Source organism: Cupressus sempervirens, chromosome 4, assembly GCF_028749045.1.
Source record: "Cupressus sempervirens isolate cs-2001-9-10 chromosome 4, ASM2874904v1, whole genome shotgun sequence".
NCBI classification, from domain to species: Eukaryota; Viridiplantae; Streptophyta; class Pinopsida; order Cupressales; family Cupressaceae; genus Cupressus; species Cupressus sempervirens.
This window is the reverse complement of record NC_143121.1, coordinates 606,020,292-606,046,779: the sequence shown is the minus strand read 5'-3', so window position 1 is coordinate 606,046,779 and position 26,488 is coordinate 606,020,292. Positions and strand designations below refer to the sequence as shown.

The window sequence follows — 26,488 nt, the reverse complement described above, 5'->3', positions numbered from 1 at the left end:
GTTGTTTACTTTGGGATCCATGCCTAAAGTATTAGAAGTGTTGAAAACTTCAAATCAGTCACAAGCAAGGTGACAAAGGGAGACATTAAATGAACCTATAAGAGCTACATCTACATATTAAGATGCTAATGTGTCTTTGGCATTGTTTTCAAAGAGGGAGAAGTGAACAACTAATCAACAACTATTAAAGATAAAGGATCAAAGAAGTAGAGGGAGATTTTAGAGGTTGATCAGAATAGTAGAAGATGAATAATACAGAGGAAGAAAGATAACGATAAAGGATACAGCAGCAAAGAGGGAGAAGTGAAATGAATCGATCAAAATAGTAGTAGGAGATGTGATATTATAACTTAGTTTTTGGCATTTGACTTACTGTTCTATCCTAGTAAGTTTTTGGCGAAACAGTTTAGGCTGATGGTTGATCAGTTTGGTTTGCCATCAATGTCAAAAAGGGAGATTGTTAGAAATCTAATTGAAAAGCTCATTGTTGTTGAAGATCAATGAGGGAGATTGTTGTAAAAGATTTTTTTCAATCATTGTTTTTCCATTGATGTCAAACCTAAAAAATTTAGGGATGATATTCACTTATAAGATTCATGCACTATCACTTAGTTGATTGATGAAGAGGATTTGATCAACAAGATGTAACAAGAGAACCTAAAGAAAAGGTTGAGTTATGATATTGTAATGAAGTGCAAGGATCAGTTAAGACAATGGTTAAGTAATGTATTGATGACATACTCAAAGATATAGAGGTTGGTCACACTTAGATACATTGGAAGATGAAGTTGTAACAAGGTTGACTGCAAAGCTTTAACTAAGATCATTAGTTGGTGTCAAGCAAGTTAGTTGAAGTTGAGAAAATTCTTATTAGAATCTGAGTAATAGATATTTCTAGTGTATGCTGAGTGATCTTCAAGTGATGAGTAAAGATCAGGTGCCGAGCATCAAAAAAATTTCAGTTAGTTCTGAGTGATCTTCAGGTGTCAAGCATCAAGAAAAAACATAGTTGATGCCGAGTAACACAGTATGTGCCAAGCACTAGTATTTCAATAGTGCCGAGCTACTACATTATTTCAAATGATGAAGATTCACCAAATCTGAGCTGACATAGTGGTTACATTGAATTTTTTGAACAAGTTGGAAGATAAGGATGATGAGTTGTTGGCATAGAATCTTATGTAAACCATTTTTGGGCAAATTCTAAAGGATTATTCAAGAAGTTTCTAGAGGAAATAGAATATGGGTTAGATACAATGTATCCTACCTAATCCATGCAAATTGAAACTGAAGAATGGAAGAATTGAGCAGGAAAAGGAACTCCAAGACTTCTATTTAAGAAGTCATAGACCAAGAAGCAAAAATTTGTTGATACTATTGCTACAGAAGTGCCAAAATCTATTAAGTGATTGAAAGGGTGTCAGGAAGGAGACATCTAGGAGAAGGAGGAGCATAGATGCCCTACTTCTATGAGTGGTCATGAAGACATGATTGCACTGGTACATTGAGTATGGAGACTCAAGGAGACAAAGCTTGAAAGAGAGGGCAAGCTGTTAAGAGTTGCAGAGATTGAAGGCTAGGCAAGGGTATGAGCTGAGAAGTGATCTGAGATCTGCAAGATAAGTTGTATGTTGTAGTGAGGTCAAGGTTTTCTAATACTCTCTAGAAATTGTATTAGATTAGAAAATCCTATGGACTTAGGTTGGCCTAACAGTCATTTGTAAATCCTTTAATAGGGTGGCATTCCAAGTGAATGTTCTAAAGTCCTCTAACCAGGCCCACTTCTAGCAGGGTGGTTAAATCCTCTAACAAGGTCACACTTAACTATGCGTTGTAAGCCTTTAATAGGGCAGGCCTTTCACAGGGCATCACTTCAGAAGGGTGAAAATTGAGTAGCATGTCACTGGTGGTTTTTCTCAAATTGGGTTTCCACATAAATCACTATGTCATGTGTTGATTTCTTATGTGTTATACTTGGTTGTTGATTTATAGTAACTTGTTGATTACATAAGTCATAGCTTGGATGAATGAATGATTGAATTAGTTCACTAAATTTAAAGGAAAGTTTGAATTGGACAATTGGACCTTGAATAACTGATTCACCCCCTCCCCCTCTTAGTTATTCTAAAGAAATTCTAACAGTTCTATTCAATATTCATGTGAATATTCTAATGAAACTTATGTGTTAATGAATGTTATCATGTGATAATTCATGAATGTTACATTTTATTAATAGAATGAATGAATTTTAGATGTTAATGGAGAGTTTAGATATTAGGGGGAGGGGGGTGAATGAGCTTCCACCTTCACGTGGTTGGCCCTGATTAGTAGAGAATATTAAACTATTATCGAATCCAAGTGAAGCTCAATATTAACCTATGATTGCATGGCAACTAACTGTGTGAATCTCTTGGTTTTAGACAATGTAGAAGGAGGCCATAGTTCAATATGCAATCTCAATTCATATGCATATGACATCAAGTGGGGCTAAAAAATGCAACAAGTTGGAATTTTTATTAGAGGTCTTTAATTGGGTACTTTAAGTTATAGACCATCACAAACATTCTAATGTTCATAATGGTCTATAATTTTAAAAACTTAATAGACCTATTAAATAAATGTAAACGTGGTGGGTTTTTTCTAGCTTCACCTATAGTCCATGCATATGGAATGCAGCTACACATGCATTCTCAATTTAGTGTGGCATTCATAGCAAGGTGGGCACCTACAACTTGAAAGATGATTCATCTATGGGGTAGATGGTATTATCGGTTGAACCCTATAGCTTGGACACTCTGTGGCCTTTTGAACATTAGATTTTGTTGCTCCACTACTTGTTGATGGTGACAAATGGATTGTGCTTGCCAAATATAATGCAAACAAGTTTACTAGGATTGCATCAAAATATGAAGTGAGGTATGCGGTTTTTGATACTTTCCTAATCTATATAGATGATGAATTCTATAGATAGAATTTAAGAGTTCATTACATTGAAAATAAGCAAGATTAGATTTCATTAATTTGTTGAATCAGTGCACGTCATTCTTCTTATCTAATTGGTTTTAACCCTTTGGAAGATAGCCTAAATACCTTCTAAATCTTACAAATAACCAAATTGAAACAAGGAACAAACTAAGTGAATCCATCAAGTCTAGATATCACTTTCAATTCTTGGATCATAGTTTTGTCCCAACAATGATGATGAAGAAACATCCAAAGATTTTGAGATCTAAATGTATGAGTTAGAGATATTTTATCAATTAAGAATCTAATATGTGAGACATTTTTGCACACTACTAGAAGTTGCATTCCCTGAAGTATACAAATATCATTAAATGTGAGAGGTAATAAGGTTTTAAATATCAACCAATGCACATGTGATATGCTTAAATTGTGCCTGGTTTTTTAATTAGCTAAGATGTGCTACTACAATCTACTATGTATTATTGCAGTGAATGATTTTGATGATGTATTAATGTTACTTGTGAGTTTGAGGTTACATCTCCTTAAGAAATGACCACTTGAGGCAATGTGATTCTCTTGTAGTTAGTTTCATTTAATTAGCAATAGTTAAATTTTTTTTTCTTCCATTAAATAACTATTATACTTATGATTCTTAAGTGATATAATTTAGTAATGAAGTTAGTAGTTAGAATTAGCAAATTATTTGAGTGCTATGTCAATATTGTCCTATTATTAAAAAGTATCACTACTTATTTGCTTGTATGTGCAATGTTGGTTTTGAAGTGCACAAAGATCTAACAATTTGAAAATTGAGTCCAAGTTGTTACCACTCTGACAAAGAACCAATTAATGAAAACTATTCAATTTAACATTGAAGAGGATAAGCTATGGATGTTAGTTTATTTTTAGCCAACTCTAGCATTCACATTGTGGTGAAACATCTATGGAAAGAAACTTCAATATCCAATATAGTTTTTTTCCTTATTCTCATTTGAATATCAGTGAGTAAGTTCAACTATAGAAGAGTTAATTCTAAATTATAAGAGCACTCAGAAATTGTATCACAATATTTGAACTTGGAGACCATGAATGAAATTTCTTTTCTAATTATTAAGATCTACATGCTAAACCTTCCATTGGCTGCCACAAAATGCATCTAAAAGTTGTTCTTCTTTTATAGGATAGAGACCTTGCCAACTTTGTAAACTACTCGATCTGCTCCAAAATTGGCTATGCAGACATCAACTAAAGAATGTTGATTTTTAGTTATTTTATGCATCTAAATTGGTTGCAAATTCAACTAGGATGATGAACTTAGACATGTAGTTTCACTTTCCATAGCTTTTTCAAGAATGTATTGAAGATGGTGTATTATCAATACAATCATCAATTCTATGTACAACTTTTGTCTTGCAATCATCCATAGCTTTCTCTTTTTCTAACAAAAATGATAAATGTCTATTTTCTTATAACAAACAAATCATTCCTAAACCATTTAGGCAACATTTATGGAGAATTGTTATGCATTTTTTTATTATGTACTACGCAAGAAAACATTGGTATTATTTTTATTAAAAATAAAATAAAATAAAAAACTTCATTGAACTCTTGTCCTTAGGTTGAACTCTTAGCCCTAGGTTTGATTTTTATCAAGTACACTAGTCATGCCTCTTCATTTTATGACATGCCCCTTTCTCTATTTCACTTAACAACATAATATACTCCATCTCCTCAAATTAAAAGAATTTTATTTCACAAATTTCTACACGAACAAGAGACATTTTTCCTTGGGTTATTTTGTTTGTCAATGATATCCAAATAATCATTACTTGGCATAGTATAAATTTCCATAAGATTCATGTGGTAGTCATCTAATAAAAATTGCAGCTTGAACTATGAAATCACGTAAGCACATTTTGTTTGACTTTGTTGTAACTTTATATGTATTGTTTATTTCTTTGTTACTCACGTGGATCCTTCTATATTGTGACTTATTTCTCTATGTAATTTCTTCTTATTTGTGTTCATCATGGCTTTCATATGTTGACACTTAGTCTCTTATTTACTTTTTCTATTACCAAGTTGTGCTGCCCTTAGAGGGAAAGCTAGAAAATCTTATTGAAGAAGTCACAATTTATCCAAGGGCAGCACAACTTGGTAATAGAAAAAGTAAATAAGGGACTAAATGTCAACATATGAAAGCCACGATGAACACAAATAAGAAGAAATTACATAGAGAAATAAGTCACAATATAGAAGGATCCACGCGAGTAACAAAGAAATAAATAATACATATAAAGTTACAACAAAGTCAAACAAAATGTGCTTACTTGGCGGGAGATGCTTCAATAGAGGAGATTGAATAAATTGCGGAAAATGTCATGCAGTGAAAATACTGCAAAAGCTCTGTAGCAGTGATTGGAGACACTTGTATGACTGTAATAGGCTCCACTGTACAATGGGTATGTTACAATAGATGCACCTGCAGGAGTGGGGATTCAATTATGTATACCCATTTTCTTTAAAATTATTGTTATCTTTTTAAAAATGTTTATATTTTTTATAACTTCTACTTTTTTATTAGGGTTCGTAGCTTGATTGATTATGGTGGTTAGAGGTTTTTGCAAGAAGGTTTGTTCATGTCCAAGCAGAAATAGAGTAGTGGTCAATAAACATCTGAGAAGATCATGTCTTCCATTCATATACAAACATTGTAGCTTACACATAGAGGTATGCATATTCTATTCAAATTCTTTGTTCTAGAAATTGATTTTAATCTTTTCAAAATCTTTGTCCTAGAAATTATTTTTAAGTTGTTCTAACATGCTTTTATCAAAAATATTATTTAGATTAGTTTTACGTTTTTTACTACTTTCCTTCTAGCTTTTTAATGGTGTTTGTAATGACATCATTTTTTGGGATTAATTAATGATCATCCTAAATTCCAAAGTTTTTTTAAGACCTTTTTTTTATTTAGCACAATATTTCTCAATAATAATAGATGCCATGTTTTTATTGTCAAACAATCATCTAGTGTCATATCTAAGTTTTTGTATCAGTGATAAAATGTGTTATGATTTGTTGGCAGGGTTGGACTAATAGTGAAGAATAGTACTATAAGGCATTTCTTTACAATCTATCATAGATTTATGTATATCCCTGCCCTATTGTAGAGCTATCAACTATGCATAGGCTAGAAAATGTTTGCATATGTAATAGAATCTGGTCTAATAAGTGTTTTGCAATTTTTTTGAGAAAATGTCAATGCATCCTTGATATGGCCATGCATAGCACATCTTGTAATCATCACATTTTCATTTCACATACATGTAATGTGGACTTTGTTTCCCTATCCCTTTGTTGATTCAACATCACATGGTGTAATAATACTTGCAAAGGTGTAGGGGTTTGGCGTCATACCCAATTGTTGCATTTAACAAAAAAATTCAAGAACATCACCATTCCACTCATTTCATGTGCTATCGAAATAGTGGCATTCCATGAAATCGAATTACAGTAAGGAATTTTGTCAAACATTTGGTGTCCATCTACTATGCTTCTATAAACTACATTCATACAAACCAACCCATTGTTGAAAACATAATTTCAGTATAAACCTGCTTGAAGAATGCAAGTATGGAATTGCTAGCCCATACCCAATCTATTAACCTACAAATTAGTGCATGTTCTCATGACCCTCCTAAGTGAAAAGTAGGAAACCTATGCACTTGTTATTGCCATTGCACAAAAAGGATCAAAAGCTTCATCTCTATGGTCTTGATTGGACATAAAAAGTCATGATCGCACTCTGAAAAATTGTATTCCAATGGGATTTCCATTAAACACTTTATGAACATTTCCTTATTCTAAATTCAACATACATGTTAACAAGGAAATTTATTTGAAGAGGTTGGGCTCAAAACTGCTGAAGTTCATATGTTCATGTATTTTCTTGCCATGATCCAAGTATTTCAAATGTGTGCAACACTCCAAAAAAACTCGTGTATTTGTTAGAGTCTATAACATCATTATTCTTGATTTAAAAAAAATTCAAGGCTTTCATGAATCTCCCTTGGCAACACAATTTATGTAACTCAAATAATAGTTATGACACCTTCCTTCGCCCAACATGCTTACACACATAAATATCCAATTGCAAAGGCTGGACATATTCATTATTTCAAAAATAACATTGAGGAAGTTGAAATTGTTTAGTTGTGAATCTAAGTTTTTAATAGAAGATGTGTGTGACTAATTATATACAAATAATATTGCAATAATAAAAGAGATGGAAGAAAAACCTTTGAAGCACTCACATAAAAACCCTCACACACCATGATAGTAGAGAAGAAAATGGAAAAGAATTAGAAAGCCTCAAGAATGCTCAAAGCTATCAATAAGATTATATGTTAATAGGCTTCATTGTTTTAAAAAATATTTTAAAACTTGTTGGCCTCTCTTGGAAATCTATCTTCCTTGACCGCACTAGAAATTTGTGGTTGCTAGAAGATACAATCTTTACTAGACACTTTGGGGCATCTTAGACTCATAGATATGTTAGAGATAAGCTATATAGGACTGAAATCTTTACCCAAATCAATCAATCAATTGATTTATCTTGAAACCCTAAAGATATTTTATTGTCTACTGATTAGTGAATTGGATCTTGGAGTTGAGTCTTCTGATTCTTCATTGTTCAAGCTTAAGACAATAGATCTATCACATAATGATGAATTTCCAAAGATATTTATACCCAAAGACTATTGCACCAGTCTCGAGACTCACACAATTCATTAAAATAGAAATCTATTAAGTGAAAAAATTGCATAATATGTTGCTTGGTTTGTGACTTATCCCTGGTGAAATCTAGCTTGCAAAGCTGCTACCAGTTCTTAAATTGGGTGTTTTGTGAATCCTTCTTTCTGACTAATGAATCATATTTTTTTTGCAACTCACTTAGATTTTCCTTTATAGAAGCATGCCCTCCAAGATTTGTAGAATTGAATTTGGGGCTCGCAAAAGCTTTCTTTTCTAACAAATCTGGTCTTTTTTTCTATGGAGTGAGTGACAATCCTTTTAAAGAAACTTCCAGTTGGAGGTGTAGCTATGGGTGAATTATGTTTTGCTAAGTTTATCATAATATTCTTGGTACTAAGAAAAATTTTCTTAGTCAATGAGCTAACTCCTTTTTGAGTTGTATTCATTGTAGTATGATAATCCATATTCTCCTCCTCAATCAAGCTATCCTCCTCAAGAGGAAAACATCTAGTATGCTCTTGAACTTGCTTTGCAAATAAGTTGGAGTCTATGTCCAAAGAATTTGTGACAGTTCTATCAAAAAATATTCCAGGTCTTTAGGATTCAATGAATTTAAATAATCAATCTCTGGTTGATATCCCTTCCCCCATCATTTGATGGAGTTTTCTGAGGTACCATCAATGAAGGAATGATGGCCAATAAGAAGATGAGTACCATCAGTGAAGGAATAGTTGTCACGATGAGTGTCTTGTTAATTGCTCTATTATTTGGTAGGTTCCTACAAGTTGTGATGAGTTTGGAGTTGATCTCATGACCAATGAGTTGCTCCTTCAATTCATCGATGCAAGAGTGCACTATTTTGTTATTAGGTAAGAGAAAAGAACAAGTTGAGAAGTGTAGGATTTTAATTAAGTTGTTGATCCCTTCACAACAATTTGATAAATCTCTTGATAAGCATTGCTAAAATATCCATGGATGCACATTTGGTTCCATGGTTCTATTCATCGGGCATACTTCTATCGTTGCTAGAAGAAAGAGTACTAACAGTGTTACCATTGCCAAAAAACATCATGGTGTCCTACATCCTCTTTTGAGAGCTCAAAATATGTATTGTTTGTTCTTATGTGGGACTGGATATATATACATATAGAAAACACATGGTGAGAAGACAAACAAATGTATAACAATTGATAAACAAGGTTGCAGAGGACCCAAGAGCAGCTTGTTTGGCTGGCCTAGGTGTTAAAAGAAAAGCAAAAGTACTAACAATTTTAATGCTACTGAAAAACATCATGGTGTTCTACATCCTCTTTTGAGAGCTCAAAATATGTATTGTTTGTTCTTATGTGGGACTGGATATATATACATATAGAAAACACATGGTGAGAAGACAAATAAACAAATAACAACTGATAAACAAAAACATGAAGAGGTGTAGAGGACCCAAGAGTAGCTCGTTAGGCTAGCCTAGGCATTAAAAGAAACATTCTTTTTTAATAATTTGACTAGCCGTCACAATTGCAATGGCCTCTTCTAATTGCTAGACATTACTTGCATAGCATAGCTATCACAATGACATCGCAATTACAATGGCTAGTCCCAACAGATGAGTGTCGCTTCCACATAACAGTTATCGCATTGACATTATAATTGCAATGGTGGGCCAAAAGCTTATGATGTTGTGATGGCACACTATTGTAATTGCGACAACGTAAACACAAACTTCTGTCCCTTCCTTCTTCTAAGCTATGATAGTGTTATTCATTACTCTTACAATAGACACCCTCACCATTGCAATTCACGATAGCAAAAGTCTGATAGTCATGTGAGGGGAGCCAATTCATGGTTTTCTCACTAGTGTGATGGGTAGTCATTGTAATTGCAATGGCCTTTCATCACAATTGGGGTCCAAATTCAGTAGTATATCTTCTTCTCTATTTCACTAGGAGCTAGTTTTTGTTTTGCAATCATTTCAATCATAGCCTCCTCAACTTTATTTCTATCCTCATTATCTAGTTTATGATACTTTACAAATCTGAAAGTAGATAAACCTATAGATCTTCTTAAGCTTTTGCATACCTCTTCAATAGTCCTTGATTTCATAATAGGTAGTCCTCTAACCAATCTCCTTCTTTTGGTTCTGGAGGCACTAGGCTCGGTAGACTCTGCTACTTTCCACTTTGCAGACTACTTGGCACTAGCAGTTGTCCTAGTCCTTGGCTTGTTTGGTGGTGGAGGTGTCATTGTCAGCTTCTTCTTTGTTTCTTGAGCCTTCTTTCTCGGTGGCATGACAAAAATTGGGGCCTTTCTCTTGTCATCTTCTTCTTCTTCATCTTCCTCATCACCATAGTCATGTTCTTCATCTTCACCAAGACCTTGCGTCAATTGCAATGGCTTCTTACCTTTGCCTAGGGTGTCTAGTTTAGCTTCTAGGTATTTAATCATTTTCTTCTCCTTGGAAGCTATCTTGATGTCCATAATTATTCTTGCTTTGGCTTCCTCATATCTACCAAAAGGTTCAGCCTCGGCATCTATCTCTTCCTTCAGTAATGCATTGATGTTTGCACTTAGAACATCACTATTTATCTCATATTAAAAACTTTGTAACCAAGCCTTCCTTGACTTCACTACCTATACAAAAGTGTTGTTCATATCGACAAGAAAACATGTCACTGTAATATTGTGTGACCAATTCTTCAGGTGTCCTCATTCTTCTTTTCATCATTTGCTTAAATTCATAAAAATAAGCATGCATTACACTCTCAAAATTGTCTCCCAATTAAGTAATATACTCATTGATCTGTTTTGTTACTCATTTGTCTTGCTCCCATACAACATCTCCAATAGCAGGAAAATACTTCTGGATGTAAAAGAGAATACAAAAAATGAGGGATCCAAACTTACACATTGAATTCTTTGCTTTTCTTATTGATGATAGATTTTCTGGAAGTTGTAACCTCTATAACTCGGCATGATCATACTCATGATCTTCCATCACAATATTCCATGCTTGATCCACAACCATATAAAGCACAAGTTATTCAATATGCTTGATTGATAGAATTTGTGAGCAATGACTCTCACTAAAAATTCAATTAGTGGATTTGAAATGTTTGAGATGGATAAACCACATCCATTCCATGTGGCTCCTGTAGTTGCCTCAATTTCTTTACAGCTCAAACATCACATGGTTTTCTTCTTGTCTAGGGTTCGATAGCCCATAACCTTGCGAATCATTTTCCTTCTGATCTCTACTAGTCCATTTTGTAGCCAATACTTCATGTAATGAATTCTTCTCAAAATAACTTTCATCCACTCAATTTTGAAATTTTTCGAGAATTCTAGGGGACGAGTTAACCCTTTCCTCTCAACAATTTTAATTTTTTCCCCTCAAGATTCCTTCATTACACAACTTCTCATAAGCTTCCCCAATTTTATAATCTCCTACTTGTCCAATTTTGCACATATAACAACTTCTGACATCGTGGATTCTACTAACTACTTGGCTCGTTCTAGTGGTTGATGAAGCTACCATGCTCATAACTAGGGTTTAAAGTTCTTCATTGTTTGGATACTCGGCATAGTTCAAATCTTCACTCATTCAAGCTTCTTGATCAAATCACTCTTGAAATCTTTGTTGATCGCTAAAATCACCAAATCACTTTGTACTCTCAAAAATATGAATGCAAGGTATGTAATAATATCTTCAAAATTTGTTATAAACCTTCTTTTGATTGATTTAGGGTGTTCCATTAATGTTGTGTACTTAGGTAAGTGGAAGCCAACTATCTCAGTTGATATTGATGTCTTTCAACTAGGTCTTTGTATTATAGCTTGGTCTCTTCCATGTTACTCAGTCTCTTCCATACTATTCCTGAAGTGCTCGGTCTATGTTCTAATTCTTGGCCAACATAGACAATTTTACTGATAGTCGGAAACCTTTCAAAAAATTGTTCTTATACATCTTAACGTATGTAGATATGAACTTTGGGCACATTTAAATGTAAGGAACTAATGCATGATATATCAATTATGTATACAATTACATACATACCTCTCTTGCTTAGTTTGAGAATACATGATCATCTTCTCCACTGGATTGGGTGACCTCAACTCCATTACCTCCACTATTTCCATCTTCTATTTTCCTTTTCCATTTCTGGTTTATTTCATTCCTAATTTTCTCAATGTCCACTTTGCCTTTTCCTTTCTCCTTTGTATGATTTGTTAAATGAACTTGTGGCATTTGGAACATGCACAATAGGGTTTTGTGTGTGATCTGCATTCATATTCCCTATGCCCATATTTTTCACAGTCATAGCAATAACCCTCAAATCTAGGTGCAGTAGGTGCATTCCTTAGTCTTGACCTACACTCATGTATTTAATATCCTTATTTCTTGTGGTAAAAATAGTAACCATTAAGCTTAGGTTTAGAATTGTGCATACCATGTTTTCTTCAATAGATATTTGTAGTATGACCAAGTTTTTCATAGTGATAGCATGTTGGTTTTCCTTTGCATTCCTTAGTTCTCCATTCCTAGATGAATCTCCTTTCTTAGTGCATGAATCTCCCGACCCATTAGAATAGCTTGGTAATTTCATAAGTTCTTCAAAGTACTTTATTGCCTCTTTAGGTTTGTTGAATTTCTCCATAGATTCTTTCTCATTTTTTGGTTCATTATCTAGTATGTCATTCTATGATTTAAGATTTGCAATTTCCACATCATTGCGATTCAATTCCTGATTTGCAAGCATTAGTTGATTCATCCTATCTAGTTGAGTATCAGTGAGTTTCTACACATCTGATAGCCTTTCTTCAAGTCTGGCAATGATTACCCTTTCTTTAGCCATAGTCCTATCTTCTTCAATCATCTTTCTTTTATCAGTAACTTCAGAGTTTTACTAATTGGATTTCATGTTCTTTTTTTAGTCCTCTTATTTCTTAATTCATAATTTTGTTCTTGTCAAGTACATCAGCAGATGCTTTGTCATTTGGACTGATTGATTCAAACAATCCTTCAGTCTCAAACATAGTCTTACTAATTTCTCAAACATAGTCTTACTAATTAGATTTTATGTTCTCTTTTTAGTTCTCTTATTTTTTTTAGTTCTCTTATTTCTTAATTTAGAAGTTTTTTCTTGTCAAGTAAATTAGTATAAGCTTTGTCATTTAGACTGATTGATTCAAACAATCCTTTGGTCTCAACTTCTTCATATGGAAGCTAATTTATCTAGATGTCAATTTCCTTTTGACTTTCTTCATAAGAAGACTATTTTATCTAGGTGTCAATTTCCTTTATCCTTTTAGGGAATCCTTTAGATCTTGTCTTCTGTTCTCATATTTTATGCAATATGAGTTAGATATGAATTAGATGTCAATCACCTGATTGTCAATAACATCATTCACAGTTTAATGCCTCCACCTCTAAGATCTAACATACAAACTATTAAGCTTTATTCTTTGATACCAATAGTTATAGTTAGAATAATATAATAATAAAGCTTCCATAGTTAGCTCACAATTACCCTATTAGTCTATTAAATATAATAAATATAATAAATATAATAACAAAGATTTCTTTCGATAGATTCCCAAATTCCAATGCCTAGAATGTAGTAAAATTTAATCCAGCAAATTTTTTAAAATAATAATATAAATACCTCAACATTTAGTCCATTTAGTCCAAAATATTATTGAGCAAGCTATTTCAAGTTTAATTTAATTATCACTTCATAAAAAATAAAAAATCATAGCCACAAAGGCCTGATTCCTCTACAAGTAGTTCGTACCACATGTTAAAAAGGGAAAATATTATATCATAAAAGCTGAGCTTCTAATTTTTAAGAAACTTATTATCAGAAGGGTATTTTCTTAACCCAAAGGTAAGGTCGTCTGATTATTAAAGCCTCAAAATACCAAAAGTTTCAATTAGTACAGCTACAAGAGATAAATAGCATAACCTGGCCAAGGAAAGTACAAATGATCTTTATTAAAAATTGAAAAAAAAAAAAAACAATTTTCTTACATTTAGATTTCAAAGGATAGTATTTTTATTCTTTTGCTTGAAGGTGGTTCTTCTTACACTGTAAGACCTCCTTTTTATTGGATTGAAGCGAATAAGATTACAAATATACAGCTTTAGATTTACAGTCAAACAGACAAGAACATTCACTGCTTAACAGTAAGTAAAATCACTGCAAGAGAGCATTGCTGCTCGGGATGTGGTTGAAATACATAGAAATTTACATGGCATTTTTAACATAATAGATAATGGCTTCCTGTTGTCAACTACATGTTTAGATTACAGTCTTTGAAATGGAGACTTATGAAGGCATGGTAAATGAAATAGTTAATGAGAATGTAGAGGTATGCATCCTGAAAACATGCGCCTAAGTTTTCCTTTCCCTCTCTTTCCTCTACTCTCATTTTTGTTCTTCTCCTCAGCAAACCTTTCTTCTTCCCTCATCACATTCTCAATGTTGTTTTGCTTTGGAAAATTCTCATCCATATTATTCTGCGAACCAATAAGCTTATGATATTGTAAGAAACCATAAAAAGAAATAGTATCTTTAATTCTCACAACATAATACAAGAATCAGATATATAACTAATATAACATGGTAAGTGATAATTGCTGAGTGTTCCATTTATTCTCATGAGGGATGGATTCATGTTGAATCACTACTCATGAAACACGGGTCAATGAGTTTGACTCAAAATCACACAGTTAAATCCTGATAGCAATATCACGATAATATAACATGGTTGTGACTTAACATGGTTGTGACTTAATTTTCTAACCCTAGGGGAGCAGCAATGTGACTTAATTTTCTAACCCTAGGGGAGCAGCAATCTATTTCGCTTCAAAGCGCTGTGAATATTAAAGGATGGATCAGCTGGGCACAAATTGTTTTGTTGAAATCAAGTTTTCTATCATTTTTAGGTCAAGCCTAGATAATATCAACTTCAAAAAATTGATCCATAGAATCTATGGGCTTGAGGATAAAGAATAAGAATTTATAAGAGGTTCGAGCCTCATCTCTAATAAGTGCGCAGAAACTAAAATAACAATTAATCTTCTACTATTGAAAGAAAAAAGTTTGCTCCCACTATTATATTTGATTAGTGCTCATCAGTTATTCTTCTCCATTGAAGAATGTAAAATTCACTATCCCTACTCAAATCTAAAAACTGGGACATAATTCAAGTCATGGTTCTTACAAAAAATTTAGTCAATTACTATTAATATTCCTATTTTAGGCACCTTGGGGTGCTGTGTATGATTGGTAAGGCAGATAACATTAAATTTGTAGGACTTTATATCCTTCTAAGCAAAATATAGCAGATTATATAAAGACTTAGCTAAAATATTAGATTTTCATTTCACTAATATAATAATCTTATTATAAAATTTGAAACAAATCCAAGAAAGTAATCTGAAAAGTAGGGGCATAACAAAGCTCTAACTAGACTACGAGGTTGGAACCAGACCCTGCATAGTTGAAGTGATATTTTTTAGTTTTTTATGTAAGTTTATTATGATTCAACTATGTTATTTGTGATTATTTTATGTATACATGAATAAAAATATTTTTAAAGTGCATAAGAATTAGTTTCAAGAATGAAAGATTCATCCTAAATAATATTATATCATTATTCTAGTCTAATAGTCTATAATGTTATATCATGATTTAGTCTTTTGAATTAAAACTATCTGATATCTCACATACTGCTCCAAATCAAACTGTTCGATCATCAGTTTTTTTTTTCCAAAGAAGCCACTTAACTTACTTAACTTGCTCTACTGACCAAAACCTTAGGTTCATATGAATAATAATGGGATCATATGAATCATTCATGCTTATGAAAAATGTGCTTGAACCTAATTAGGATTAAAATAGGTTTGATGTGATTGAACCTAATTGGGATTAAAACAGGTTTGGCTAAAATTTTGGAATAGAAACTCTACAGATTGTCGAGTTAGAAACAATAGATAGGTTTAACAAAACTATGACAAAGTTTACTAGATAGAAGCTCTCCCGAGTCATGTAAAATGGGTCTTGAGTTCTAGGTGGACAAGAACTAATTTAGAGAATGATAGATTCATCAATATTTATTATTATATCATGATTCTAGCCTATGGAGTTATAACATGTTATGTATCATGATTCTAACCTATGATGTTATAACATGTTATATATCCTAATTCTAGCCTGTGATGTTATAAATCACGACTCTAGCCTAGCCTATGACATAGTACCACAACTCCAGCCCATAATGACTCTAGGCTATGATGATGTTCTATACCATGGCTTAGTACCACAACTCTAGCCTATGATGATGTTCTATACCACGGCCTAGTACCACAACTCTAACCTCAAAGCATCATAATTTTATATCATGATGTAGCATAGTGATGTAGCCTTTTAAGTTAAACTATCCTTCTCAATCAAAGCAAAAAGGTGACTTAGGTCGCTCTACTGACCAAACTATTCCAAATCAGAGCAAAGAAACCACTTAGCTTGCTATAATAAGCAATACTGACCAAAAACCTGCTTCATAAAATTGGGTTCATATGAACCATTTATGTTTATGAAAGACGTGTCATCATAAAGTATGGATCAACAATAAATTGAGCATTTGAATCTTCATAACTTATTAAGCATCATAATTTAATATCTAAAAAATTACTCAAGTAAAAAAATATGAGTTAAAAGGGAAGTTTATAATAGTGCTGAGGTTATAACAAGCTAAAAAGGCTTAGGTTGAGTTGGAGTAGTATTATAATAAATGACCTTCCAAGAGTCTTTATTGCATCACCTATGGTAATGGATCAGAGATGGATGCATGTGAATGAATAAAAATATCGGGTTGACTCCTAAGTACTAATACTCACGTAATAGTCATCCAACTAAGAAAAGAAAGGACAATTTGGCATGCTAATTAGGCAGAGCACCTACAAAAATGATTACAAGTAACTCTTGACAGAATTCTGTATATATATATATATAACTGTTGCTTCTGTGGTCTTGTAACTCTTTGTCATCTTAAATTCAATTGAAGGAAAATCAAACTTAAAGTTTTCCTTATTCTTCACACATGTAGTACTGATAAAGGTTGTATGTGAATAGATTCTAAGGAATTTATGCAGTTTCATCAAATCCTACTGTTATACAATCGAACTTATAACATGGGGTATTGTTTACTCACTTTAGGTATATCCTCTGTCTGTGAAATCCGCCTTGAAACCTCCTCATGGAGACCTTTCTGTCTACTTTCAGATGGTATAACTCCAACTTCATGCTTCTCATCTTCAACCACAATTTCACATCCCTTTGAATCCAAATGCATATGATCTGCTGTTCCATTGCTCTTAATGGCCCGGTCATAAGAGCTCATTTGTTCCAATTCTTCTTTAATCTGCACTAAAGCAAAATTGAATATCTCATCACAATTGTTGCAAGCCTATGACACAATGGAACTTGTGAAACTCTTATTCAATTCTAATCGAACTTAACAAACAATAAAAATAATTAATTTCAACAAATAATAATTAATCATAACTTCAGCCCATTATCTATAAAAAAAAAATTTTAATTGTAGCTTGTTCAGATAAATTACATACCCTTTTGACCCTATCCTCAAGTAGGTCAACTCGCTCCATAATTGATCCTTTGGCTTCAGCCTCCTCCAATACCCACCTTATGGGCTTACATCTTTTCTCCATACTCTTTTCATCACACCCTACAGATTTTCCCCCATCCATGGCAGGCAATTCTGTGGAAGACCCACCAGACAAATGTGTATCTTCCAAATAATCAAGCTGCGCCACGAATACTATCTTACAATCAAAATATACTTGCAAAAAAATTCAATACTTCTATGAAATTGACTGGGTTTTCATTGATGAATACGTGTTTACTTGCAACGAAGAGAATACAATATAAATTGAGGTGAATTTGGTCACTTACAACAATGTCAAGCCGATTAATTCTTGAGAGAAGAGGGATGTCTGCAGAGTTTGGAAATAACATCTGGGCACTCGTTGTTTCTGCAATTATATTTGACATAATATTTTTTATACTCACCTCATCTGAGCTAACATACAATTTCTCCTCCTTTAATTCCTTAGGCTTCTCAGTTTCTGAATCTTGGAAGTTTTCAGGGCCAAATTTATCCAATTCTTCCTTGTAGCCCAAAGTATTTTCCAGGGTTTTTTGGTCTTCTGCAGGAGTGTATAATCTACCAAATTCAAACTCTAGATTTGCAGGGCTCTGCTTCTCCATATCTTAACCGTTACTTCGATGAAAGCATTCCTGAGTTTATGAAAAAAAAAACACCAATCTATATCAGTTCATCTGAGTTATGAAAACACCTAAACAAACCGATCCATATCAGTTCAATTCTTGCAAAAACGCAAAACAGAGTCCAATATTATACTGAAAATCTTCGAAAATTTACATAGATCTTATAAATGCAGACCTCGGCTCACAAATAATTGCAATTCCAAACATGGTTTAATACAAACTCCAATACAATATTGAAAAAACTTTTGAAATTTGCAGAGATCTATGAACAATTTAGGTTGATAAGCAGAGCTCACCTCACAAATATCTACAATACCAAACAGTACTTGAAGCTACACAGATAACAATACAAACAAGGATGATGTTTGATGGCTTTAAGTTGGAATGATTGATTGCAATACAAAACAGAAAACAGAAAAGGATGGCTTTCCACCGAGCCCATTAGTCCAAGCAAAACAAAAGCATAATGGCGGTGATGGGTGAATCGTAATGGAAAGGACACGTCAGAGGATATGGTGTCGAGTACCTGTTCTTCCACTCCTATTTTGAGAATATCTTCCTCAACTAGGATTATGAATCACCGCGTTCTTATAACTCACATGGAACGTCGGTCGTACACGTGACAAACGTATTCAATCCTTCATCTACCCATCAGACTTCATGTTTATTGGGTTTTTGAGGTATGGGAACTTTGTATTCCCATTGTTTAAGACTTTGAACCATTTACATGAGAAACAAAAATGTATATGGGAAATATTACAAATAGTAATTTAGTGGAGAGGAACCACTCATTTTCATTGCAACTTTTAAGTTTTTCCAAGATTTAAATTGTTCTTATGTTTTTATATATAATAATTTATTTGTCAAATACTTAATTTAAAAATAAAATATCTAAGTTTATGTGATTAAATTTGATATTATATTTGCATTTTTTTTTCAATATTTTTAAGGTATATAGAATGATTTCAAAAACTAAGAAGACGAATAAGTGTGTTTGTTTTAGTTGGTCCTCATGCAATCATTAAGGTTGTTTTAGCTGATGCATAGCTAATTTCCTACTTATTTTTACCCAATACTCTTAAATTATATTTTAAATAAAAATTTGGAAGCAAACTTTAAGACAAATAAAAAGTAGAGGGAAAAAAGTGTTAAATATGTGTATTCTTCCAATTGATCTATCCTCTTTTTCAAGTTTGTTTTTTATTTTTAAAAAGTTGTTGCTCAATCAAAATAGAGAAATATCATAATTTATTTTCCCCTCTAGTCTAAAATTTTCATGGGAACACTCCCACTATTTAAATTTAAGTGTGCATAAGCATCCACATAAGGACATGGGGTAAGTCATGTTTAATAGTCTCTTGATGTGACACTGAATGGTTGTTTTCTCAAATTTAGAGATATATTTTGTAGGATATGCATTAATGAGATATTTTTAGTGCATCACCATAGCCTGTCTATTTTTTCTTATTGGACCTCACACATGTATTGGCCCCTCTCCCCTATTGTCATATATAAAATGTTCAAATTCACAAAAAATATATAAGATTGGTATTTAGATACAACTTGCTTCTCATAATAATAAGACAAGACAATCTAAATAATGGTGAAGAATGTTGAAAATGGTAAAAATATTATGAAGTGTATTATCAATATTATTAAAAATGTATAACATCTTTAATATATCATAATAATGTTTTCATTTTAGATCATGGTATATTTAATTGCACTAATATTAATTTGTCCTAGTATAGTGATTAATAAATTTTACTTTTTAGAAGTCTTCAACATCATAGTAAACTAGATAATAGTGGATGAATCAATGAACTCATTATAATCTTTCCTAAGGAATCTTCAATTAAACTTAAAGTTATCAAAATACTACAAAATTTTAGTAGAACGTGTACACACTTAAATTGATCACATAAATTCATAATCACATTTAGATATCATCTAAGTCACATTTTAATTATATATTTAATATTTAATTATTTTGGTACTACCCCCTAATTAATTAATTATAGTCTAATTTATAAATTAAATGACAACCAATAGTCTAGTTTAATAATTGAATCCATCAACCACAAACTAACCCTCTAAACCAATAGTTAGCCAAACTCAATGGGCATACATCAATAATTCCTATTTTAAATACATAATTCATTAATTTAATTAAACTCACCCATAAATATTTTTATCTAACAAATCCACCCACTAGTCACAACATCCAATCAACTAAGTCACCTCACCCATCTAAAGCTACTTATATACTTTACCATTTCTCCTCCTTCAACATTAAAGGCATGAGAGGAGGGTTTGTTTCCCCTTTTATTTGATGTGCTCTCTCGCTCATAGTATTAATGCCTTCTACAATAAAACTAAAAATACCATTTTTGCATGAAGGACTAATTCTTCTTATTTCTTACTACATTAAAAGGAATATGGGGGATCCTGTTGAGCCTAGGATTTCTGAGAAGAAAGACCTATCTACTATGAGTGGTATCTAGTAAGGGAAAAAGAATTTTGCAAAAATTGGGTATGGGTTCACCTAACTCTGTTAAGAAGATTAAGAATGAACTAGATGATAGTGATATGGAGACTTATTCAGAAGGGGAAAGTGTTGAGAATTTAATGTTGGACACCCCTATTGCTTAGGAGAAGGATAATTTGGATACAAAGAAAGAGGGAGTGAATACAAAGTCCTATGGGTCAGTAGAGAAAATATTTTTCCCTAATAATTTTTCCCCTCTACCCATCCCATGTAGGAGGAGAATTTTCCCTCTCCAAGCTAGGATGAAAATAAAAATGTCAAAATTGATAATGTGGTAGTTAAAGAAGAGGATAAAGAAGCTCTTGTGCTAGTCAACTATGTAGATACCATTAAGCATGGCATTCTCATTTCCCCTAAGTATTTGACATAGAGGGAGGTGAAGAGTATAAAACAACAATAAATTAAGCATCACCCTAAGGAGATGGGGAAACACAAGAGCAACAAGTGTATCCCCCTTCTTAAGACTTTTGACATGGAAGAAGTGAATGTCAAATTATTGGATGGTGACCTAGAAAAAATATGAAGGTTTACTTGCCCTTTGGGGTGCTCTAGACAACCAAAGCCATTTCTATATACTCCTTTTGTATAGAGAAGTGGATGTTCAACTATATTTAAGACCCTCAATATTGATTATAGATCCCTTAGTGCCAAATTACATGAGATTCAGGAGAAACTGCAAGATAACACCAACAATGGGGATGATGGGTGCACAAAAAACTGAATAGAAAGATGGAGTTACACGAGAGGGTCAAAAAAATGGAGGACTCTATTAAAGGGATTTTTAATAGTCTCCATAGTGTTTGTTCTACCATAGGCTAGAGGGGAAAGTTGAATAGGATGTCAAGGAAATGCTAGTATTGGATCTTGAGGCAAGTGATTCTTTTGGTCAAGCTAATAGTCCATAAATACGCACAAGGCTGAGTTAAAAAAAAAGGATAGGCTACTAACTCCCCTCAGGATCTAGTGGACATGAAGCTAGTGGTGTGGAAGATGTCCGATCTTGACGAGGAACTAGATGCCTCTGTTATGGAGCCAATTTGACTTTTTATGCTTTTGTATTGAGGTTTTTGTTTCTTGCCTAGTATCTGGGTTTTGGCTTGTGTCCTGTTTGGTTTTGTTTAAGGATTCCTAGTTGCACTGACATAGATAATTTTATGTAATTTAATTATTTATCTTTTGTAAAGCCTATATGGGGTTTTAGGTTCTCGAAAAATTTACTTTTAACCTTTAATCAAAGATTTATCCTACCTTACAAGAAAATATAATGAAATATAAAATGTATGATTTATTATGTAGTATGCTAATTGAAGATTAAATTTTGTACACTTCTTGACAAGTAATAGTTCGAGTTTACATTTTGTATGGATCAAGAGATTTTGTATGCAAGATAAAGAAGTTTTATTTAATACCTTAATTCCCTCTCTCTTAAGATACCTCATAGTCATCATAGGAAAATGATTTAATATGTGATGGACATGGACTTTACTTATTTATTTATTTTCATTTCTCCTTCAAGAATTCTTGTTGCTTGAGGGACAAAATGTTATGCTTTTTTATGCTATTTGTCTTTTAAATACTTTCTTTATACTTTTTTATAGTCATTATATATATATGGTAATATTATCAAACATTTTTATTTGAAGACTCATAGCTTAAATTTTGGTTGTAAGATAGCTAATAATAGAGTAGGATTGAAAGTGTGTGACCTTATCCCAGTTAAGATAAGATCCAAACCTATGAACATGACAACATAATAGTAGCACAAAACTCATGAGTATGCATCAACCCCACAATATTTGATACTAAATAGTTCCAAATTACCCATGTCTTATAATACTCTTAATGATAAGTTACTATAATATTTTTATTAATATTAATTGTCTAAGTTATTTGTTATTGTATTTTGTCTTCACTAATTACCTTGATTCTAAGATAAAATAGTCTAGAAAAACTATTTCCAAAAATTGAATTTTTGGGTACTTATTTTTAGATGTGTTTAATCTATAATTGTGGTGTCTAAGGGTGTCATGACAAGGAGGAAAAGAATAAAATCTCTTGCAAATAAATTCGGAAATGGTGTATTATATAAAGGTGGTTAAAGGGAAAGAATGGTAGAAAATAATCATAAATTAGTTATAGTAATCATAGGAAATCATTCAAAATAGTCATTGTCATTGTAAAAATAATTTTACATATAATGTTGTTGTGGCTACAGTAAGGAGTAGGGTAAGGCTATCCTATAGATAAAATGCATCTTTGACCAAAATTTAAAAATTCAAAATACAAGGGATTTTTCTATAATCTTCATCATTTGTTCTTCATGATCTCCATGTTTTGTAATCGAAAATAACAACAAAAATTATGAAAAAAAAGCATTGTATGAGATTTTTAAAAAAATTGACTTTTGGTACATTTTGTCTGAGTCAATTTTGAAGCATTGAGTATCCAAGGTAAATAGAAGTAATTATTCTCACACTTTCAAATGCACTTGTTTGATATAAATAAAAGAAATATGAAATTTTAAGTGAAATAAGGTTACACTTGAAAAATGGTTTTGAAGCATGAGAATTGCAATATGAACATAATAAATAATAATTATAAAAATACAATTTATCTATGAATGTTATATAAAGACTAATGTTAAATTAAGACAAGGAAATGAGATATATCTGAACATAAGAAATTCTAGATAAGTATTTATTTTGAATTGCTATATTCAAGGATCTCACAATTTTTTTTATTAAATGTTGATGCATCAATTAGAAAGAAGTAAAATGAAAAATAATATGGTGTTCTAGAGATTGTATGAGTGTGTAATTCTAATAGACTATAAAATTAATATGTTGTAAGATAGAAAAGTTTTTTATGGACTTAAAATGTTCTATAACAAGTTTATTTATTATTCTTGGAGTACCTAGAAATCATTGATAGAGTGAATGACTTAATAATATGAAAATTTTAGTGAAATTAATTTCCAATCAAACGTCTAGGTTCAAATTGTTTGTTTTGATTCTTGTTTGTTTATCACAAATGGTAAATCTTAGGTGATAAATATGTTGTAATTTGGACATCAATGAAAATAATACCAACTAAAAAATACTTTGAGATGTATGCATGTATGTATGTATGTATGTGCAATATAAAATCAATTTAATAATTATCAATTATATTTATGAATCATAAGATGATTTTTTTACATGTATGATTTTACTAATTACAATAATCTTGGTTATAGTACCATTTATTTCACTATTATATTACTAATATGACACTTCACGTAGAAGCAAATAGAGATGACCATTTTGATGTGTTTTTCTATTCTCTAAGGGCCCGTTTGGTTGCTGGAATACAATTAGAATATGAATAGAAAATGAGAATTCATTTTTAATTCTCTATTTGGTGCGCCAAATCAAAACTGGGAATAGGAATACATATTCTCATTTTGCCCCAAAAATGAGCATTTGTCCATTCTCCAAAATACTTGTAATTGGAATTGCCATTCCCATTCTCATTTCAAATTTTTCTTATTTGAAAATGTTTTCAAATCTGCTTCATTATAACTTCTTGTTGGAGCTCCCCAAAATGAAAAATCATGGCCATTTTCAAACTGATGATACTGATGATATGGGTAGAATTTACCGTACTCCATCTTGCTTGTATTCCACCTATTCTTGCTCTACTATTCAAAAATCAAACACTCTGAATGCTATAATATTTGATTGATGCAACTACTAAATCTGAAAAATAGGGGTCCCATCTACGCAGTGCAAGAAAAATGTATTTAGATGGGGTTGATTTTAGAAGGCAATGTAGTAGATTTTTAATCTCTATCAAATTGTGATATTTTAAATCTCTGCAGTAAATGCCACTGCCAACTATTTAACTAATGAAAACCAACAAAATTCAATAGTAGCGATGAAATGAATGGTGGTTGATGTTGTTTCCAGCAATCTGCACTGTTGATGTTAAAATTTGAATTATATTTTTTCTTTTTGATTCATAAAATTTGATGGGGTTCGAACCTTCAATTTTCAATTCAAGTTTGTGCAACCAAACAAGAGATAAATGGAATTGGATTGTAATTTCCTATTATCATTCCCCATTTCCATTCCCATTCAAATTTTCTCTTCTAATTCCCCATTCCTATGCCTGCAACCAAACAGACCCTAAGAAAGATCCTTTTTTTAAGTATTTGGATAATTAGTATTTAATCAAATACTATTGCAATCAATTATTTTTACTTTATAGAATTATCAAAAAAAATTTTGCTAATCATATGTTTGGGATCTTATTACTCAAATTTCGAACACTACTCATTGCAAAACAACTTTATAGATTGTATTCAATTTTTATTATTATTTTATAACACATTCCCCCCCCTCCCCGCTAAAAAAAAATTGTTTTAAAAGTTTTAATTTCTATCATTATTAATATATTCCTAGCATACTTAATTATATTTAATAATACAATCTAACTAAATTTATTCTCTAATTTTTTGGTAGCAGTTGTTAATATATGATACAAGCTTGCCTTCATGTTGTGTAGCTAGAGAACTAGTAATAACGACATATGGAGGATAACAGAAATTGATTAAATGAGGAGTAAATTTGTTTGGTCAGGTGATAAGAGATAGGGATCAGTCCCCAGCTTGCATGTCAAGCCATGCAACACACGTGGGCATCCATAATCTCGTTGACGTTCTTTTATTATTACGCAGTGCAACTTGGACCTGCAATCAGTGGAGGCCATACATCATTCAATTTTTAATTTTTAAAATATTTTTTATTTGTGGACTTTTGAATCATCTCGCACATGGCTATTTAAGAGCTTACTTTATGCTGACAAGCTTTATCTCCTCCCGAGATAGCTTCTATATCTTTTCGAAGATCATGAAGTATTTAGTGATATCAATCTACCAAAAGTAATCATTGGTCATATAATTTAGTTCTCTATTTATAGGTGAAAACCAATGTTTTTGAACTGTGCTCAAGCTTTTTTAACCTATTGTCTGTATCAATGCTATTATATTATATTAAATATATGTTTTTTAAAATATTATAATTAGGTAGTACTAATCTTTTGGCCGTTTTTTAAGAACAATTATATTTGATGAGCCACACTTCTTCAACTCTCCAGTCTTAAACATCGCATTGCTTACTACACTCTTTGCATCTCTTAAATAAAAAACAGTATTAAAAAAGTTTCTCGTATGTAAATTTTAACATCATCTATGTAAATCTATAGTCTAATAATCAGATTATACAATGCAACATTGTAGATGGGCAACTCTTAAACATTATATATTAAGGATCAAATTAAGTTTAGGAAAAATTATTCAACTTCAATTTTTTTAGCACTTTTAATCTAAACAAGAGCTGCATGCAGCAGTAGTCTCGCCATTTGCCTTTTTTTCAAAAAAATGGATGAATTGTGTTGCAGAGGGAGTATTGCATAGCCACTACCCTTAAGATTCATTATTTTAGACTTCAAAGTGAATGCCTCTAGGATTTGTTCTTATAGACTTTAAATTCAATAATTGAAATTTTTTATCTTATTGAAAATCATTTATTCTATTGATATAGATAAATAAAAAATATGACAAAGAAAAGAAAAAAATAAGGTTACAGTTGCAAGAGTATTAAAATTCTATTTGATCAAACAATAAAATTATAAAAAGGAAAGACAAAGAAAGATTGTAGTTACAGAAAATTTTGGTTTTTATTTCATATAAAACTATGATCAAACAATCTTGAAAATCCTAAAACTTGGTTTCTATTTTAGATTAAACGAAAAATGATTAGACAATCTAATAAGTCCTTACTGGTGATGCCGACCATTACAAAAGTTCCAAGTGGAACATAATTGGGAGCTTTTGCATTTCTAACAAGCAGTATGGAAATAGATGACA

The 26,488-nt window shown here is 31.9% G+C and overlaps 1 protein-coding gene across 1 annotated transcript; it reads right to left on the bottom strand.

Annotated features, from left to right (window-relative positions):
* Positions 1–13,757: 13,757 nt before the first annotated feature.
* Positions 13,758–18,472, bottom strand: LOC149562689 (uncharacterized). The gene is made up of 5 exons (XM_089826133.1): positions 18,329–18,472; positions 17,697–18,041; positions 17,351–17,548; positions 16,936–17,145; positions 13,758–14,239 (listed from the first exon to the last, which is right to left on the bottom strand). Exons 2-5 carry the CDS (start codon positions 18,009–18,011, stop codon positions 14,075–14,077), a joined length of 888 nt encoding a protein of 295 aa, XP_089682259.1. The 5' UTR covers positions 18,012–18,041; positions 18,329–18,472; the 3' UTR covers positions 13,758–14,074.
* Between the last annotated feature and the right edge of the window lie 8,016 nt (positions 18,473–26,488).

Excerpts from the sequence above, each read along its gene's own strand:
- LOC149562689 (XM_089826133.1), bottom strand. The coding sequence starts at position 18,011 with ATGGAGAAGCAGAGCCCTGCAAATCTAGAGTTTGAATTTGGTAGATTA. Across the intron at positions 17,146-17,350 it reads TTGAGGATAGGGTCAAAAGG|ATTAAAGAAGAATTGGAACA; the intron begins GTATGTAATTTA and ends GCTTTAGTGCAG. Across the intron at positions 14,240-16,935 it reads AGACAGAGGATATACCTAAA|AATAATATGGATGAGAATTT; the intron begins GTGAGTAAACAA and ends ATTGGTTCGCAG.